This window comes from Aplysia californica, unplaced genomic scaffold, assembly GCF_000002075.1.
Source record: "Aplysia californica isolate F4 #8 unplaced genomic scaffold, AplCal3.0 scaffold00945, whole genome shotgun sequence".
Taxonomy (NCBI): Eukaryota; Metazoa; Mollusca; class Gastropoda; order Aplysiida; family Aplysiidae; genus Aplysia; species Aplysia californica.
Genome location: NW_004798215.1, coordinates 105,623 through 125,643, shown reverse-complemented (window position 1 = coordinate 125,643; position 20,021 = coordinate 105,623). Strand labels below are relative to the sequence as shown.

Genomic DNA, 20,021 nt, shown 5'->3' with positions numbered 1-20,021 from the left:
ATATATATATATATATATATACACATACAAGTAGAGGTACATGAATGACAAATACATTTTTCTTCCACATTTTGCAAACATGTAGAACTCAAATTTTGAAAAAATAATGAAAGACCATCGTTCTCACCAAGTCAGTGAATAGATTTATTAAACATTAAACTGCCACTGCTCAAGAATAGTGCTCCCTCTTTTCTACGCAAAGATTCCTCAACTTTATAAACTTGCTAAAAATACATACGAACATGAGCATTCTTTATAGGATGTCATTAAAAAAAAAGAAACGAACATGTAGATAGCTTCGACCCTCTAAAATGGATTTTACAGCGAGTACTTGCATACAATCAAGCCTTATACATCTTTCTTCAATTAATGCTTGCCTGATCAACTTTGGCGTTGACCAGATGACAAGGACATGTGGTTACTTGAGGGAGGCATTGCGCTGCCAAGAGCGAAATGCTCGCAGCTAAAGGGATTTGAAAACAATTAATGCTTAATTTTTGGAACAGGAAAACAGATAGTAAGATAGAATACTGGAGTCGTCTTCTTCTTCCTTGCGTTCCCCCTGCTAGATCTAAGGGGTAGGTGACAGCTGGTGGTTCTTCAACCTGCACTGCAACGGATTTTGACATCTTTCCTACTTTGTAAGGCCGCTCGCCTCCAGGCCGTCACATTCCCATTTCAAAGGTACTCTTATATGTTTTCATAACTGACTGACTGGAGTATTTTCAGTTTTGAGAGGAATCAATTTTTACCCCAAAAAAGTGCATAAAAAAAGCAAAAATATAGATATCACTTCATCAGTTTTTGTACCTGTGTTTGAGGAATAGGAAATTTTTATTGAAGCTAGATATCCGTACAACTTTCGAAAGATCTAGTAAAAGATGCAAAGATCTTTTTTAAAAAAAGGGCTTGTTTGTATTAGTAGAGGTTTTACGGCGCTAGCAACTGCATAAGTTCATATGAGTGCCAAGGGGTGGATGTCAACAGAGAAGTCCTTACAGGGAATCAGACTTACTCTGCTCACCTCTCTAGCCTCAACAGCACAAAGTCTGCTTCGACTATCAAGGCACTCCGTTAATAGAGGGTCTCAAGAGTGTGACAAACATACAAAAAAGTAGAGGAAAATGACGATAGTAAGGATTAGGAAAGATAAACAGCAGTTCCCTGTTGCAGTTCAGGCAGATATGAGCACGGAATTGTTGGATAAGCCCATTTACAATTCTACTGTGCATTAGTACGAGAAAATTTGGAAATGGCCTAAAGACACTTCAGTCAGTGGCACCGCCCCGGGGGTTAAAAAAAGGGGAAATAGCCACCAACATACTTATTACAAGAACAGACAGTTCAAAGACTATAACACATCAATAGGTGAAAGTGCTGACTTACGAGAACCACTCCTGGGAAAACCCCTTCAAGCGGAGGAAAACGTTGCCTTGGACCGAGTCCACCGCAAAGTCACACGATGGACGGAACAGCAAGGAGCTGGGGTGAGAGTCGGCGCGGGAGAGAAGAACATAACCCCTCACTTTGCCTGGGGATGACAATAGTAAGAACAATAATAATGATAATAATAATAGTTTTTTTAGTAGAGCTTTTACGGCGCTCGCAACAGCATGAGGTCATATGAACGCCAGTAATAATAATAATAATGATAATAATAATAATAACAATAATGGGAATTTATATAGCCCCTAATCCCTAGAAGGCTGTAAGTGCTGTGCAATGCAGAATTATCACTCAACCTGACGGACAAATCAACAGACAGAAAATGCACATTCTGAGGCCATTTAACAACATACACACACACACACACACACCCACACACACACACACACCCACACACTTACACACACCCACACACACTTACATAACTCTCAAGGGCAGACCAACACACATTAACACATGATACAAAATTCACTAGCATAGCATAGTAAAGCCTAAACTAAGTGTCACACAAAAAAAACAACCCAACACAGAACATGTGTTCAATTGTTCTCTAAGCCCAAAAAGCAAAATTTTTCAGGAGAATGAAAAATCTGTTTCATTCAATTAGAATTTACTCTCAAATTATGTATCCGTCCATTTTTATTTTCAATTTCCAAAAACCATTTCTGCAAAATATGCAACTAATATGACAGACTTAGAAACTGCAATTTTTAAAAATTCAACATTTTGAGTTCAGCACATTTGAACAGCCTGTCAACAATGTACGGGCCGGGTTCAAAACCACAGAGAAAAGAAGGAGAAGAGATAAGGACTATATATATGATAGAAGGAATAAACCACACCAGAGCACCTTCCAACCACCATGTCAATAACATCAACTGTATAAACACAAAAACTTTCATCAAAGTAGCTTTGGACTGAACTTCAAACTCTACTAGAAACAAATCCATTCATAAATTTCAAAGGTTGAGGGATGGCACAGTCTGAGCAAATAACAGTCGAATCTGATCTAACAGCCAACTGCTCATAACAACTACCCGTTCAAATAACCACTTCCTAATTCCTTCTTGCATTTTTTCTTTATCATATAAAATGACACTACCTAAGATAACCACGTCTCTGGGATGACCATTTTCATATATATATGTGGTTAATTTGGGCAGTTTTGACTAAACTTGCATGTCTATAACAAGGCAGAAATAATACCAATAATCAACAAGAAAAACCTATCTCATTAGAAATAAAAACGACAAAACCAAAAATTGACATACACACCAGTTGACCTTTAAGACCTAGAGATTTGATTGAGAATAGATTATACATCTGGAAGTGCACTGAACACTCTGTAGGCTCGAGACTTTCCACGCTTAAATGGCAGTTACCTGTGTCTTTATCGACCGTGTTCATGGCATCCCACAGAGTTTGAAGAGGTATCCAGTGAGGTGGATATTTAAACCGAGCTGTGTCCAAAATGAGAACCAGGTCTCTATCTTTGTGATACCTGAGAAAGACAAAAGTGAAAGATGAGAGAAGATATTATCAATTAAAATAATTTCAGTACCTGGTAATTCATCTGCAGTTTGTAGAAGTCTTGATATAATACTCGTATCTCTAACATTTCTAAAAGGGAAAAAAGGGTGGTTCATAATAAGTTTTATTTTTTTTCCCTTTCCCTCAGTTATTCCTGTCTGTCTATCTTGTTTTATCCTGGGCTGAAAGGACAAAACTTCATCAATGCCCTTCTCTTACAAATATACATGAAACGGTAAGCACACACACAGGCATACACACAAGTTTCCCTTCACAACTACTGACAAAGAGATCAAGTACATATATAAGATAAATTAAACATACACAGTGCTATTAAGAAAAGTTAGCAATAAATCAAAAACATTTGAGATTCAGTTCAGTTGGTGCCAACACATATCTGACAACTTTCTAAATGTGTCACAACATGGTGGAACCAGGCACTCGTCAAATTTTGGGCATACAGAGTTATTCATATCATCTTAAAAGTTTGTTCATTTGTTTTGCATTTTGTGAAAAAAAAACCCACATGTATCTTGAATAGAAGTGGAGATATTTGTGCTCGCAGGTGGTGGGGTCGCCTGGTGTAAGACGTAAAAACTTGAGAGAAAATGGCCACCAAAGGTTGGTGACCTGCAAAACTTGAGAGTCCTTGGAAACTGGAAATTTTAATTTACATTTTTCGTGCCTTTAATTTAAGTTTTTCTGCAACATCTTCTCAGCAATGCGCTTTTAAACGGGTATATAAAGAAAAGGTGTTGATCCAAAAATAGAAAAATTGAAAAAAGTTGCCCAACATCCAGAAAAATGCTGTTTTCTTTGATTTCAATGTTTTGACGAGCGCTTGATTTCACCACACCACGCTGCCTCACAAATAAAAGAACACATTATTCCTTTTAAATATTACGGGGGTTATGTACCAGAAACTCCAAGGATAAGGGAAAATCTCCGGAGAAGACTTGGTGCAGACATAACGAGGTCTGAACTGTAATTGAAATTGTCGATTTCTTCAATGCCCACATTGCCATAATTTAAATCATCTAGAAGGTGATCTCCTTTGAGCCTACCTGTCAGCTCCAACCCGCGTTGTGAGGAATAGAACATCTTAGCAGAAAGACGGGATACTTGATAAAACTTCTCCCCACACAGGGCCTGAACTCGCGTCTTCTGCGTGCGACAGCAAAACACTTAACCACTTAACCACAGATACCTGTTACAAGGAATCTGTCAGTTGTACAACTTCATTCACATGATAGAAAGGTGGAAAAGGGAAGCCCTTTTTCGTGTTTTTCAACACTATAAGCATTTGTGTCCACTATGATGAAGTGGTTAACAGACTTACGCCAAATTCGTCACAACTGTAAAAAAAAAAGTCACAACTGTAAAAAAAAAAGTCACAACTGTAAAAAAAAAAGTCACAACTGTAAAAAAAAAAAGTCACAACTGTAAAAAAAAAAAAGTCACAACTGTAAAAGAAAAAAAGTCACAACTGTAAAAGAAAAAGGACGTCTACATCAACAAAGGTGACAAACTGGCAACAGAAAACAAATCCAGAACTTTTTGGACCCCGCGGAAAAGTGTGTGCGGGGACTCAAATATTATATATATCATATTGTTTAGCACATCTTGTATCAAAACTATTTTCATATAACGTGCATTATGACAAGCATTTAGAGATTAGAACATAAATAAGTCAGGTAAAATCCTAACATTTTCAAAAATCTAGATTTTCTGATTTATCCAGAAAATCACCACATCTGCCACATAATGTGGCAGTTATCCTAATGGGTTACTCCTCCATTCACATTATTAATTATCTGACAGATAAAGATATAACAATAACTCAATACCCTGCCACAGGCGAGAAATGTCCGTCTCCCGTCTGTTCCAGCAACTTTCTCGAGTAACTAGAGATGAAGACCAGGTCATCTTGAGAACAGGCAGAGAGCACCTGTCAATGGTGAAATTATCACAAATCATTTTCTTCGTGCTTATGCTTTGGTATTTGATTTTGATCAAGTTAAAATGTGAGGCGTCTTGATGAAATCAGGCGCTCGTCAAAGTCATAAAATCGAAGAAACCGGCATTTTGCCACCTGTTGGGCAAATTTTATTCACATTTTTGCTTTGGTATCTATACCTTTTATGCTCCTTTAAAACACATTCTTGAGTGGAATTTTACTGAAAAACCTTTATCAAAGGCACACAAAATGTAAATTTGTAATTTTCTAAGACCGCTACGGCTTTGGAAGTCACCAAACTTTGGTGGCCATTTTCTCGTTAGTTTTTATCTCTGACATCAGGTGACCCCACCTCCTTCGATTGCAAATATATCTCGATTTCTGTTCAAGATACACAAGCATTTTTTTTTTAAATCAAAAGAACCAATAACTTCATATATGCCTAAAAATTGACGAGCGCCTGATTCCACCGCATCGAGACACAAATGTTTATTTTTCTGTTGTTATTTTAAGACATGTGACGATTAGAGAAAAAATCCTGACATGTTGCAAAAGTCGGCTCCTACAACGAGGATGGCCGTTCTTGTATCACAAAAAGTTCAGTAAAATGAACGACAATAAATGGCACAAATCAGTTACATACTCAGTGGTCAGAAATAGCTAACTCAATGGAAAAAACAAACAAAAGAAGTCTAGATATAGATCTATATGAGTCTTCCCCTTGAGTGAGAGCCAGGTGAAGCCAGTTAACAGTAACGTGTTCAGCTCTTTAACCCTCAAAAGAACTAGAGAAGTTTAAACATAAGTCTTTCCACGCTGCTCCCTGCGCACAGTACCACGGATCTATAAATGACCAAACAAATGATTAAACAAATTTTAATGTGCATGAAAACATTTTATAAAAACAGACACATTTTTCACGACTGAAAAAATCATCAATGTTTTCTTCTTCTTCTTCTTCCTCGTTCTCGATGACAGCAGCTAGACAGTCAGTCCGATGTCGCACACAAACTGCAGTTCACTTCATCTCTGAGAGACTGCCATAGAGATAAATAAATAAATATGTTTAAAATCCATCACTCATATCATGAGCCCCTTTTATTTACACACAAATTTGAGCAATCTGGCAATGGTGAGCCTAGAAGTATATATATACATTGGTAAGTAGTCAGGGCACTTACATCCTGGCGAAGTTCATCCAAGGACAAGATAGCTGAAGCTATCCGAGCTCTCGCATTGAGACCGTTACATCTGGCAAGGCAGACAAATTGTTCCATGTTTATTCCTTTGACCCGGGCCACGTCAAGAGGGGTGCAGCAATCGAGCATATCTTCGTGGTACCATCTCCATGATCCTATGAAACACATTTAATATCAGTATTGGTATAGTTGTGTGTGTCTGTGATTGCGTGTGTGCGTGGTGAAACATCACACCAAAGAGCCAGCATCTGAACAATCAAGATTTTTATCTTATAATTTCTTTTGTCATTTGAATCAGATTGAACTGAAACTAAGTAAGGAACAAGTCTCGAATAATTCAGAAAAAAAAAAATCGAGACGAGGCTTTAGCCCCTAAACAAGCACCAGCAATGTCCCTTAATCTTCCTTCCTAGACTCAATGCATTCATCACATCCTCAACTGAAAGGGGAAAAAGCAGTTGTTGTAAAATCACAGAAGAGTTTTAATTTAATATATTACTATTTTAAAGAAATCCTTACCCTAATGCGTATCGAAAGAACTGAATAAAATGCATTACAGTAATACTTATTACAGGAAGCACTGATCGAACTACCTTTCCAAATCTTTCCTGGATCAATCTCCAGTGCATTTAGAGCCATGACTAGGGATGTGAGGCCGCAGTAAGCTGGTTCATCCTGCGTGCGGAACTGGGCACAGAGCTAATGATGAAAAAATGAGCAATGAGAAAGCAATGGTTTCAGTATGTCAATGAAAAAATTGAAATTAATGAGAAAAGTAATTAATATGAAATGATTCCATTTTGAAAGTGAAATTGACATTTTTCTGACCGTGGGCAACTTTTTTCTCTTCGTTTTTTGGCTCAACACCTTTAACCCATTAAAAAACACATACAAATTTCTGAGTGGATTTCAAGAAAAACATTGATTAAAGGCACAAAAAAATATCAATTTTCAGTTTCCAAGAACTCTCAAGCTATGGAAAAATTGACCAAACTTTGGCGGCCATTTTCTCGCTAAATTTCAACTCTGAAACCAGGCAACCCTGACCTCCTTCAATCACAAATAATTCGACTGCTATAATTAAACATAGATGGATATTTTTTTCACCAAAGGCAAGGCAAATGAACAGGTTTTAAGATGATACCACAATAACCTGGACAAATGCCCACAAATTAATCAGCGCCTGATTCCACCACGTTGCGTCAAAGAGATCATCTAGACTTATAAATCTTTTTAAAATAAAAAACATGTCTTGGTCATAATATATACTGAACTGATCTATAAATTAACATTGATGTAAGGGAGTGTATACACTATACACAGACCCGGTAACCGAGAACAAAGTCACGAAGTATACAGACCCGGTAGGGGAAATTTTTTGTGATTTCAGAAAGTTTCAGCGCCCTCTTGGCTCAGGGTAGACCTACCTCCTAGGTTCTTCTTGATCTATGGTCTAGGTTTAGATCTAGACAGTTAGTAGACAGACAGACATAAATCATAGATCTAGTTTCGAGGCCTAGATCTAGATCTAAATGAAGACTGCGAATGTCTTTTCGATGAACCATCGTTTTTCCTCCGTTTTGGAGTTGGAAGAATCAATTAGACAATTTGAAGAAAAGAGAACAATGTCATAATTTCAATCGAGCAGTCACCCTCTTTATTTCTCGGTCTCTGTCCCCTCTTTTTTGCCTGCCCCTCTCTCTCTATGTATCGCTCGTCTTCTCTTTCTCTTTGTTTGTCTCTTTCTTTCTCCCCACCTACTTCCCCACTCTATCTTTCTCTCGTTCCCTCCTGTCAACTGGGGCATGTGAAATGTGATATTTGCTAGGACTTCCCCCTGTTCTCTACCCCCTCCTCTCTCTCTCTCTCACACACACACACACACACACTATACCGGGTCTGGGTGCTGAAACTTTCCGAAATCACCCGGTTACTGGGTCTGTATATATTCGTTGATGTAAAAACGCTCTATATATATTATAAAAATAAAATCTAGGCTACAATCAATTTAATCCCAGTTGTTGCAACCAAAACAAACGGAATCAAAACTGTAAAATAATTCTCACCTTGAAAAAAGAATTCATGAAGCCCCCAGACAGAGCCTCCGTAAAGATAACTTTACCTTCCTTTGAGGCAAAGTCGATGCATTTTATAGGCAGCTGACGTCTATAAAACTGCATGGTTTTCTTTTCAATAGCCTTGGGTTGCATCTTTGTACACAGTCAGTGTCATTTGCGACACGCTCTAGGAGGGAAAAGAGTCAAACTGTTAAATTTTACAGTTCACAGATGACTGATAAATTTAACCGGCACAATTGCACACGGTCTGTAGCATTGCTATGAAGGCCTACTTACTTACAACAGTTTAGGCTTGGGAAGCAATCTTATAACATGTCTTATCTCTACAAACCTTGACTTTGACAGTCGATTTAGTCCAGGTGTTCTAGATCTAGATCTAGTTTGGCCTACCAGTTACCAGAATACCATCAGCCCGGAGTACTGCAAGTGTCTACTAAAAGACTAAGATCTAATCTAGAATCTTACTGTGCACAGTACTCTTCAGGGATGATTGAACAGTAAAAAAAAAAGCATTCCTCTTTCAAAGAAAGACGCTGGCCTAAAAACAGCCTCTCGCTATTATTGTATAAAAATATTTTAAATTATAAATTATTTTATACTTGAAAAGAGTAAACATTGATTCTGTCTACCTTGTCTACAAAGAAGATTCTAGACGTCTTGCTCCATGTTCTTTCCCCTGCTTCAGTAATCTTACACACCTAAATCTATAGATCTAGTCTAGATCTATTAACAGAGAAAACCACACTTTTCAGATCTAGATATATAGAGATCTAGATATCTAGATCTAGATCTAGATATCTAGATCTAGATTAAAATTTAAGATTTTTAATGTTGTTCAGGCATTCGGGTACGTTTTCCTTTGTTCGGACAGAGTAAAATTAAATGTCAAGGTTAACAATCATCTCCCCTGGCCAGGTTAAAGACTGTTTGATTACCGCCCCTCTTTCTGAAACCGATGTTGGACATTGGTTGCAAAGAGGTTAAGTGAGGCTAGATAGCTGCACTGCACACTCGCGCATATTATTTCCTGTTCCGAGAGGAATGCACCATTCGACTCGATTGGCGCCAAATAAAGAAAAAACAACGGAGAAGTGGCCATCCCCTTTCGACTATAGAAAAAATAGTGTTTTACCTTTCATGTCGAGGTATCCTTACGGCCCATGTTATGCATATTTTGCAGAGATCCAAATCAAGTGTGACAGCCATGACAGTATACACTTTAGGAGTAGACGTCTATGGTTTGTTGTGGCATTTGTTGTATGGCAGTAGTTGCAGTCATAGTATCGCGGTCATCAACTTCCTTTCCTTTCCGTCACTCCGTCAGACTCAGACAGTAGGACAGGACAGTACAGAGGCCAGCTAGCTAGCCTCTAGGCCAAGCCAGTAAAGAAATTAATAATGCTCTTTGGCTACATCTCTAGTCGCACCACTGTCCTAGGTCAAAATCTGATCTGACTTATGCTGAATGAAGAGACGTAGATTCTAAATCTGGATGTCTGAGCTGCTGATGAATTGTGAGTGTGAGTTCGACCCTCTCGACTCTCAGTCTCAGTCTCAAAAGTAAATAAAGAGTTCTAAGAGCTACAAACACTTTCTGCTTCTTAAGTTGGCCTACTGAACTGTAGGCCCTACTCCTCACAGAACTTGTCTAAAAAGACTAAAGGCTAAGCTGTTTTATAGATTTTATATATTAGTCGTGTATGCATGTGATTATGATATACAGCTTTGCCTGGGTGGTAGACTTACAGGGATGCCAAAATTGTCATTGAAATTATTGATTGGGGGGTGATTGGGGCGGGTCGGGATGTTTGCTAGCCAGATTGAGGGCGCAAAGCGGCTATCATGGCCCGAGCCGATCACACCCGACTGGTCGTCTCTAAAACAAACTTGTTTTCAGATGACGAGTGGGGCGATCGCACCCGACCCGACCTGATCCCTTCCTCAATGAGCACCCCTTAAAGATTTATATTGAGTTTGAGAGAAAGTAAGATTGAAACCAACTACTGCTACTGTGCAGGGTGAGGTGAAGGCCATCAATGCCTTTTTACAATTTCTTGCGGGCCTTATGACTTTTGAGTCACTACTGACAATTGTGATCACTCTAAAATAATGATTTGTCCAACAGTGTCAGTTTTGACTCTGCTGCATGGGCCTACGCAGTGACTACGTGTGCCCAGAGAAGGACTTCAGCCTCGCTTTCCTTTGTTTGTGAAAAAGTTCATTCTCAAAGAAACTTCTATTACAAAAAAATTAAGGTAACCGTTTATATTTTTATAATTTATAATAAGTAAGTAGAAAGATGGGGTGGAAGGGGGTGGAAAGAAAGTTGTAAGCAAAAGCGAAAAAGGGTGAAGTGAGCAAGATCATTCTTTTATGCTCGCAAACTACATTCAGGATGCCGTGAACGTAGTCACTTTGAATAAAATATATCTGGGAAAAAGAAATTCTATAGTCTTCAATGACACTGTCTGTCCAAAATGTCTTCTACCTGCTGAAGACAACCATTTATCTCCTCGACAGTGTGGGTGGTCATTTTTGAAAATTTTGACTGTATCGTATATACCCTGTTGTTGTTCTTTTAATATCATGTAGATGCCCAGAATGCATTTGTCCATGGATACGTATTGTCATGCACAGTGAGTTCAAGAGGTAGAACAGGGATGCCAAATCTCAGGTTTTTCCGGCTTTTTCAGTTGTTTTTTTTCCAAAAATCATTTAGCATCCCTGAAGAAAAAGGCCACTGACATAAGGTCCTTCTTCTCAAGACAGAAATGATATTATTGAAATTGATTATACACAGCAAAGGCCCCATACACTTGCGAAGGAAAGGGGAGAGGTAGGAGAGATGTTTTTGCTTGCTCATTTAAAAACTTTTCTAGGTTCGTTTTAAGTGAGATGTGATGTGCTCCGCTCATTTTCATTTTTTTTTTCAAAAATCTTTTGGCATCCCTGGTAGAAGTTCTCCTTATGAGACAAGATTTAGAAATTTTATACTATACACCCTGTTTACTGTTTGTGCTTTTGACTTTGAATAATACCATTTTTATATATATATATATATATATATATATATATATATATATATATATGTATATATATATATATACATATATATATATATATATATACATATATATATTCCAAAACGCTTTCATTCATTTTTTGTTCTCAGGCATCAGTCTGTACGAACAGAATGACTGTTTGTGTTTCTAGTTTTCTGTTTGTCATTGTCGGCATTTTTTAAATAAGAATTTTTTTCCTTTCGTGTGCCACAGTTGACAGAGAGGTGTTTACTTTATCGGGACTTTATCCAAAAGTGATGTACACATCAGTGTCTGTGTCAATGGAAGACTCTTGTGTCGTACGGGGCGAGCAAACTCTGTGGTGTGTGTGATGAATGTCTCAAGCAGTGAGTGACTCGCCAGACCGCTCACTCACATGGTAAGAAAATGGCTAGAGAGGAAAATTTTATAAAAGTGAATTGATTTTTAACAGGATATCAACTGGTTTATGTTTGTAAGACTCCTCTGTACGTCATTTGAAAATGTGATGTATGACAATCTTAATTTGAAATGTCAATATATAGATATATATTATATGTATTTGCATCGGTTAAACTGGGCCATTCTATGAAAATTTAAAGTGCGGTGACACATAATTCTGATTTGATGACATGCTAAAATGTATGTGTCCCTGGAGAAAGATCCCAGTTGTCAGATATTTTGGACATTGAAATAAGAGCACATTCCTGTAGAAAGTTCAATGCTGAGCACACTGATTTTTTAGTTTTTCAATTATCTTGAGTAGCTTTAATAATAACATACATATTGAAGGGATTTTGTGATATTTTAAGTCTAAAAATTTCTTTTTATTAGTTACTTTTGCAACTGTTGTACTTCATCAAAGGTTAAAAATGTGGGTTAAATAGAACAACTAAATCTTTGACCAGGTACGACTTTTTGGGGCTTTTCTCCTCTTGGACAGTATCATGATATGATTTCACCATATTGTGTTGGAGAATGCTTGAGAGCAGGAGACATACCACTCAAGTTATGGCCACAAACCTTGAATATAATTCCCCCCACCGAAACCACAGGCTATTTTTTAGTGATGTTTTGCGGATCAAAGTTTCAAAATCTTTATTTGTCACACTGAATAACTTTCAGCGGTCTGATGTTTCATAATAATAATGATAATAGATGGCATTTGTATAGCGCAAATCCCCGATCAACAGCAATCTTTTCTCACTTCACAATCTATACTGGATGTTTCAGGAGTCATCGAAGGAACAGGCGGAGAACCGCCAGGGCCTGGGGTCTGAAGAGGCAGTGGTCAGTCTCTGTGAGGAGATAGAGACGCTGGTCGCGAGCCATGAACAGCATCTGGCCAAGACGCGATGGAGGAGGTTCCTGGCTCAGGTGACGCACACGTCCTCATACTACACCGTAGTCTCCTACTTGTGCGTTGTGGTTGTCGCGGTAACTTTGTTGATTGCTGCGTCGATGGAGGACTCAGAAAGGTAACTCTAACTGTTTGTATAGTCGAAACCTGTCCAAGATGGCAACCCATTGTCAAGGAGAAAAATGTGAGACGTGCTGACAAAATAAGTGAATTCTTGGCTTTTAGCCCCATGGACAGAGAAATATGCGTCAAATGTATATAAAGGTTTATTTTGTACAATTTATTATTTGAAATAGTAAATGATATATTTAACTTAAAGAAAATAGCATCAGTTTAAAATCTACAAATTTGATGTGTCTTGTTTTCGGCTGACATCTCTATTCGTTAACATTGAGAAGCAACTATTTTGTCAGAATGCCTCACAATTTGTTGTTTCAGACAGATGGACATCTTGGACAGTATTATTACAATAGTATTTTTAAGAATGGAGGGGGATTGGATGAAAAGAGGTCATTTGTACTGGTGATTGTGCTTACCAATAATATCATGCAAGTGGTCGAAAGGAGGGGGCGGATGGGGAGGGGGGTGTGATTCATTTCATTCTGTTCTTTAAGTTAAACGAAAGTATAATGGCTTTGAGATAAAAGTATAATGGCTTTGAGATAATGTGTAACTGTGATGGGTTCTTTTTTGTGTTCTTTTTTTTTTTTTTTGTTACAATGCGACCCCTGTTTGTTGTAAATTGGAAACAAACAGCTTTCCTTGAATTCAAATCTGTTTCTTTCCTATGTGCAATTTTCAAGAAGTTGGCGTATGTTCCTTCTTTCCTATCAAACAAATATCGTTATCTCTCCTCCTTCTTTTCTTTGTTATTCTCCAGTAACGCCTCTTATCTTCGGCTCTTATATGACCAATTTGTAGCAGACTCTTACTGAAACTACAACTACGTGCAAATTCCTTTCTCTCCAGATTCTCGTCCGGGTCAAAAGGCTGGCTCATCACGGAGGCTCTCGTGCTGCTGGCCTCTGTGGTGTTCAACACGCTGCTCATTGCCCTGAGGGTGAAGCGACAGACGGCCAAGCATATCGACACCAAGCGAAGAGTGATTGATAAAATGCAACGTAAGTCAGAGATTTGAGAAATGTTTAGTAAGGTTTTTACGGCACTGGCAACAAAAAATAGATCATGTAGGTGTTGAAGATATGAGGTGTTACTTCTAGAGAGTAACATACAGAGCAAGAAAGGAGGAGAGATGAGGATGATTGATGTTTGATAGGAAAGAAGAAGCGAACCACACCAGAGCACCCACCAACTTCCCATTAAGTCAGAAGTTGATCAAAGTAAAGTGAAATGAAACAAGTAAAAGTGATATGCAATATGATACTTGAATAGTTTTGTTTTTTCCTCTTAAAGAGCTTGTTTTCGTTTCCCTTCTTTATTTTCTGTTGAAAGAATGTGTCAGGTTTTTTTCTCTTTATTATCTGATGAAAGTGCATGGGTTTTTTTCCTCCTTATTTTCTGTTGAAAGTGCATGTTTTTTCATTTATTTTTATTTTCTTTTGAAAGAACGTTTCATTTCTCTATTTTTCAGAGAGCATCCGGTCGGAGGTGTGGAGTGCGGCCAGCAGTCACCCGGACCTCCACACCCCACTGTCCCCATGTATCTCCCTGCAGTGGTGTGTCCGCAGTGGCACGATGCTCAACCTCCCCCAGGCTGTGCTGGTCAGCGGTGACCTCATCGTGCTGAGGCCTGGTCACGCCGCTCCTGGGTTGTGTGACTCGTTAGATGTACGTGGCTTTGCTTGGTGGTTTTTCTTGTTCATTGTTAATTTATAATAAAAATAATAATAGAAATCATTTGTATAGCGCAAATCCTCGCTCAGCAGCAAGCTCTATGCGCTTCACAACCTACACTATTACCCCAGCATACCTGAAAGCATTTTGAAACAACCTCAACTTCCTGGGAATCATACAGTGCAAATGGTCATTTATAGGTGCGAAAACACTAACATACTGACTAGATCTTTCACTATTTATGGTTGGGTACCCATTCCCACCTGAGTGAAGTGTTGAAAATTCGTGTAAAGCTTCTTTCCCAAGGAAACAACGTCAGGACCGCGGCTCGACCCCCGAACCCACAATCTCTTGATTACAAGTCTGGTAGCCTAACCGCAAGGCCACCCATGCCACATACAAATGATAGTAGTAATGGTACTCAATATTCACCGTCCATGGTTTTTTAATTTTTTGTTTCATTCTTTCTCTTTCTTTACCATTCAGGGCAACACAAGCTTGCAGTCAGGAGAGATCTTCATGCCCCATCACACCTGTGTGCCCGGCGAAGGACCTCAGCCTCGCATTCCATTGTCTGCGAAAAAGTTCATTCTCAAAGAAACTCCTATTGTAAAAAATTTAAGGTAAACATTTATTTTATAACCAGAAAGATAAAAATTAGCTTTATTGGTAAAGTGCTTCAAGGGCACAATTTGGCGATCCAAAGAGCAACGCACATGACCCGTATTGGACAATTGCATCTCCCCTCGACACTGTACGGTATAAGAGGCCAAAAGAGGAAAAGTAAAATAAGTTACAACTTAATGTTGGTCGCGTGTTCAGAATTGTCAGTTTGAATGCATCTCTACTTCTTGTTTTGAAGCAAAGACGCCTGATTTTTATTTGTACTTTTTATAACTTAATTCTACTCGAGACAGATGGCAGCATCTACTTGCATTTTTAGTTTTGTACATGAACAAAATAAAGACAAGGGAACAATAGTCCAGTATGTTGTGTAACTGTTTTCAGAAGAAAAATGATTTAGGAAAATGTGTGAGAGAAGATATTCCTTTTACTTTCACATCTTAAAACAATCATTTTTCAGTCACGATATTTCTAAGATGAAGCCACACTTTTTAGGGCCAAGATTTATGAATGGACAAATCAAATTTAGAGTCGGGAACAATATATTTGAGGTGCAGAGATAGTGAAGAAGACCTCTGTTTCAGGCTCATGTTGCAAGAACCGGTGCTGAAGCCGGCGAGTTTTCTGGAAAACGAGCGCTACAATGTGTGCAATGTCTGGCTAGAGAGAAGAGTTCTGCCCATCACTTTGGTGAGATGTGGTTCCTTTGCTACTGTTGTTGTTCCCTCATTTCTGTTTGTTTTGTAGTTGGTGGGTGGTTGGCAGGTGTTCTGGTGTGATTTGCTCCCTCTTCCCCATCAAACTTCTGTCGGTGGATAGTTGGTGGGTGCTCTGGTGTGGTTTGCTCCTTTTTTCCTATCAAACATCTATCGTCCTTATCTCCCCTTCTTCTTTTTTATGTTTGTTACTCTCTTGTAACACCTCTAATCTTCTGGCGCTCATATGGCCTTATGCAGTTGCGAGCGCCAAAAACCTCTACTAAAACAAAACAAAACTTCTGTCGTCCTTGTATCTCCTCCTGTCTTTTTTTATGTTTGTTACTCTCTTGTAACACCTCTAATCTTCGGCACTTACATGACCTTATTGTGTTGCTAGTGCCGTAAAACTCTTACTTACACATGTTTTGTTGCTGTTTTAATCGATTCAGGAGTTTGAAGTGTTCAAATGAGTAATTTTCACCTCCTTCCTGTTTCTTAAGAGTGCTACATTGTTGTAATAGTCAGAACATGTGTACTGTTTGAGTATTATTATTGTATTTGTGCTACTATTATTATTGTATTTGTGCTGTCTAGTAGAGGTTGATCGCTCTATAAATGTTGTTTATTATTTTTCATTTTTATTATTATTATGCAAAAATAGTTCAGTAATGATTTTTATTATTTTAAAAATTTTTCCCTTTTTGGATTTTGCAGCAGTTCAGTTGTCAACATCTTAGTCATAATCATCTTTGGAACTGTGATATTGGTACAGATTCAGAAATGTTTTCTGTTTTCATCTTTTAAATTTTAAATTGTTGAGCATTCCTTGCTCGAAATCTAACCTGTTGCTTAAAGATTTCTTTTTTTAAGGATTGATGACTACCTCTTCGGTTTCATTACTAGGACTGATTTGAGCATTTTGTTTGAGGACACTGTAATCTCTTTATCTCTCTCTCTCTCTTTATCTCTCTCTCTCTCTCTCTCTCTCTCTCTCTCTCTCTCTCTCTCTCTCTCTTTCCCTGACCCACTTTTCATCTGCATGTTTTAGGTTCCTGTCTTTTCCCCCTCCCTCTCTCACTATCTCTCTGACTCACTTTTCATTGGTATGTTTCAGATTCTCTTTCTTGTCATGAATGTTTTGAGACATTTGTACATAGATCCAGAGGGAGGACATTGGTCTGAAATCATCATAATCCTTCAGGTGAGATTTGCGACTGCAATAAAAATTGTTCAAGACTTCATACCTTCTTCCCTTACTTCAAGACTTGTAAGATCACGCAGGGGCACACCTCAAAAAACAAAGAAAGAAAGATATAGAATAATTTTTTTTACCATCTAGAATAAGGCTATTGTCAGAATAAGCATAATGTGTATAGCTCTTTAGAGTATGTATCTATGAGTATATAACTCCAGAGGTCTTGTAATCAAATTCCTGCATGTGGTTGAATGATGCGTCTGATGTGATATGTACATTTTGTCAGCTTTACTTCTCTTTTCATGTTGTATTTTAATGAGAGTAATCTATAATTAAAAATGTTATGTATACCTTCATGTGTTTTTACGGTCCTGTACAGCCAAGAAAAATTTCCCTCCGCGATAATAAAGTATTATCTTATCTTATCTTAACCATTGTCGAGGAGAACAGCTGTTATCTTAGACAGTGGACATCTGGGGCAGTGTCATTGTAATAGTCTGTGAAAAACGCAAGTTGGGAAGTGGGACTTTGCTGTTTGTACAGGTGATTGTCTTGGACAGGTGGCTGTTAGAGCACCAGGTGATTGTCTTGGACAGGTGGTTGTTAGAGCACCAGGTGATTGTCTTGGACAGGTGGTTGTTAGAGCACCAGGTGATTGTCTTGGACAGGTGGTTGTTAGAGCAAGTTTGACTGTAGTAGTATAAAAGGTGTGTATTGCCTCACTTTTGAAATGTCCAGAATTTCAAACTATAGACTAGAACAGTTTTTTTGTTTTTCAAATTGAAGCTTATAACTCTTGTTCTGTGTTGGTTTCATTGTTTCGTTTCCCTTTATGTCCTGTTAGTTTTAAACTTTTCACTAAATTGGGATGGCACCGTCGTCAAAACCTCTCTTTGGCTTTTTTTTCTCTTTCGACTTAGTCTTTTTACCGTTGACACATTATGATTGTGGACAAATTGCTGGCTCCAGTCAGATGCTCTTCATATTATGTCTCTGTTCTGTCTTTTATTCATTCTTTTGTTCAAGGCACAGGATGATGATTGTTACTGTCACAGGAGTGATGGTGGTGGTGGTGCCATTTGTCAGTGTTCTTCTCATATTTCCTGTATTTTTCATTGAAGAGAACAATTATCGGCCTCCACATTAGTTTTCAGTTTTGCCAGATATTGGTTGTGTCTAATGATTATTTTCTGTATTTGTAATTGCGTCTTCGTAAATTTTCCATTTTATTCTAAAGATCCAAGAGACACAAAACTAAATGAGTGGTTGGTTGGCGGGTGAATTCGTGTGGTTTGCTTCTTCTTTCCTCTGAAACATCTATCGTCCTTATCTCCTCTTTTTCTTTTTTATGTTTGTTACTCTCTTGTAACACCTGTAATCTTCTGGCGCTCATATGACCTTATGCTGTTGCGAGCGCCGTAAAACCTCTACTGAAACTAAAACTAAAGATCCAAGAGACACAAGAATGAGTGGGTGGTTAACGGGTGCTCTGGTGTGGTTTGCTCCTTCTTTCCTATCAAACTTCTATCGTCCTTATCTCTCCTCCTTCTTTGTGTATGTTTCTCTCTTGTAACACATCTATTCTTTGGCGCTTATATGACTTTATTGTGTTGCAAGTGCCGTAAAACTCTTACTAAAACTAACTTGAGTGTTAATTGTCGTCCCCTCCAGGTTCACGGAATTCTCCCAGTGATCCCTGTGTTGCTTCCCTTCCTGTGGACCGCGGTGAACACGTTTGGGCAGGCGCACATCTTGTCATCGTTTGACATCTTCCGAACACTTGTGGTGAGGCTTTTTTAAAAATTCATGTATTGTCTTACTCTCATTGCCAAGGCTTTCTTTCTCTCACGGGTGTGGGTGGTTGGCAGGTGCTCTGGTGTGGTTTGCTTCTTCTTTCCTATGAAACATCTATCGTCCATATCTCCCTTTCTTCTTTTTTGTTTGTTACTCTCTTGTAACACCTCTAATCTTCTGGCGCTCATATGGCCTTATGCAGTTGCAAGCGCAGTTAAACCTCTACTAAAACTTAACTAAACTCTCTCATGGGTAAAATTGAAGGTGAACAAGACCCAGAGTAATTTATTTAGAAAGCCTGAATTGATGGGTGACAGGGAAAGACCACGAGATGACAGGGTTTTTTTATAAGAGCAACGGAGCAAAGAAATGAATGGAGTAATGTGATTGCAGATGTTTAAAGTAGTTGTTTTTACTCCCCCATCAGTACAATTTAGATAATTTTGGAGCTATGGCTTCAAACCCTGCCCATCAGGGCTATCCCGGGCTGAGAGGGATACAACATCTCAGTAGAAAGACTGAGATACTTGATGAAAATTTCTCCCCTCTCAGGTATCCAACTCCGGTCTGTGGGTGGTTGGCGGGTGCTCTGATGTGGTTTGCACATTCTTTCCTGCCAAACATCTATCGTTCTTGTCTCTCCGCCTTCTTTTTTGTGTTTGCTACTCTCTTGTAACACCTTTAATCTTTGGCACCTACATGACCTTATTGTGTTCCAAGTTCCGTAAGTAAAACTCTTACTAAAACGAAAACAGAACTCTGGTCTCCTGCATGCAACAGAGAATCAATCTAACAGCAACACCACCGCTTTTTCATTGAATTAAAAGATGGCCGCCATTTGGGTTCCAGGATGTGACCGAGTCGACGGAGAGCTTGGGCAGCTGCAGCAACATCTCGGTGGAGGACGCTCAGATCAGCATCACGTGGAGGGAGACGATGCACAGCTTCTGGAGCATGTTCTGCGGCACCAAGCCCTTCTCATGCCCCGACTTTGACATGCTCCACGCCTTGGGGAGCGTCACCGTGAGTGCTGTTACAAAAACAAAAGTTTATATGTATGTGAGGTGTGCTGTGCTGACAAAATGAGTTACTTCTCGCAATCCACAAAGGGGGTATATGTGGGTGGTTGGCGGGTGCTCTGGTGTGGTTTGCTTCTTCTTTCCTATCAAACATCTATCATCGGTATCTCCCCGTTTCCTTTTTTAATGTTTGTTACTCTCTTGTAACACCTCTAATCTTCTAGCATTCATATGACCTTATGCAGTTGCGAGCGCCGTAAAACCTCTGCTAAAACAAAAGGGTGTA

The 20,021-nt window shown here is 38.7% G+C and overlaps 2 protein-coding genes across 4 annotated transcripts in view; one reads left to right on the top strand and one right to left on the bottom strand.

The window, feature by feature from the left end:
• LOC101855984 (glutathione gamma-glutamylcysteinyltransferase 2) overlaps positions 1–9,439 on the bottom strand; it is an 11,678-nt gene extending 2,239 nt beyond the window's left edge. Inside the window, exons 1-7 of one of the 3 annotated variants that reach the window (XM_035973002.1) lie at positions 9,343–9,439; positions 8,199–8,376; positions 6,726–6,831; positions 6,115–6,287; positions 4,824–4,924; positions 2,829–2,947; positions 1,387–1,531 (exon numbers count right to left, since the gene is read on the bottom strand). In XM_035973002.1, the coding sequence (XP_035828895.1) occupies positions 1,387–1,531; positions 2,829–2,947; positions 4,824–4,924; positions 6,115–6,287; positions 6,726–6,831; positions 8,199–8,342 (788 nt within the window). In that variant the 5' untranslated portion in view covers positions 8,343–8,376; positions 9,343–9,439. Of the gene's footprint in view, positions 1–1,386; positions 1,532–2,828; positions 2,948–4,823; positions 4,925–6,114; positions 6,288–6,725; positions 6,832–7,559; positions 7,577–8,198; positions 8,377–8,839; positions 9,044–9,342 lie in introns of those variants that run through there. The other 2 variants (XM_005110788.3, XM_035973003.1) reach the window with 2 other exon arrangements.
• A 99-nt stretch (positions 9,440–9,538) lies between these two features.
• The window catches only part of LOC101856848 (transmembrane protein 94), a gene marked incomplete in the record, with an annotated part of 40,309 nt that continues 29,826 nt past the window's right edge, over positions 9,539–20,021 (top strand). The window contains 10 exon segments of the mRNA XM_035973000.1: positions 9,539–9,724; positions 11,486–11,651; positions 12,485–12,729; positions 13,581–13,732; positions 14,203–14,399; positions 14,892–15,028; positions 15,614–15,719; positions 16,842–16,928; positions 18,594–18,707; positions 19,566–19,739. Coding sequence (XP_035828893.1) covers positions 11,649–11,651; positions 12,485–12,729; positions 13,581–13,732; positions 14,203–14,399; positions 14,892–15,028; positions 15,614–15,719; positions 16,842–16,928; positions 18,594–18,707; positions 19,566–19,739 — 1,215 coding nt within the window.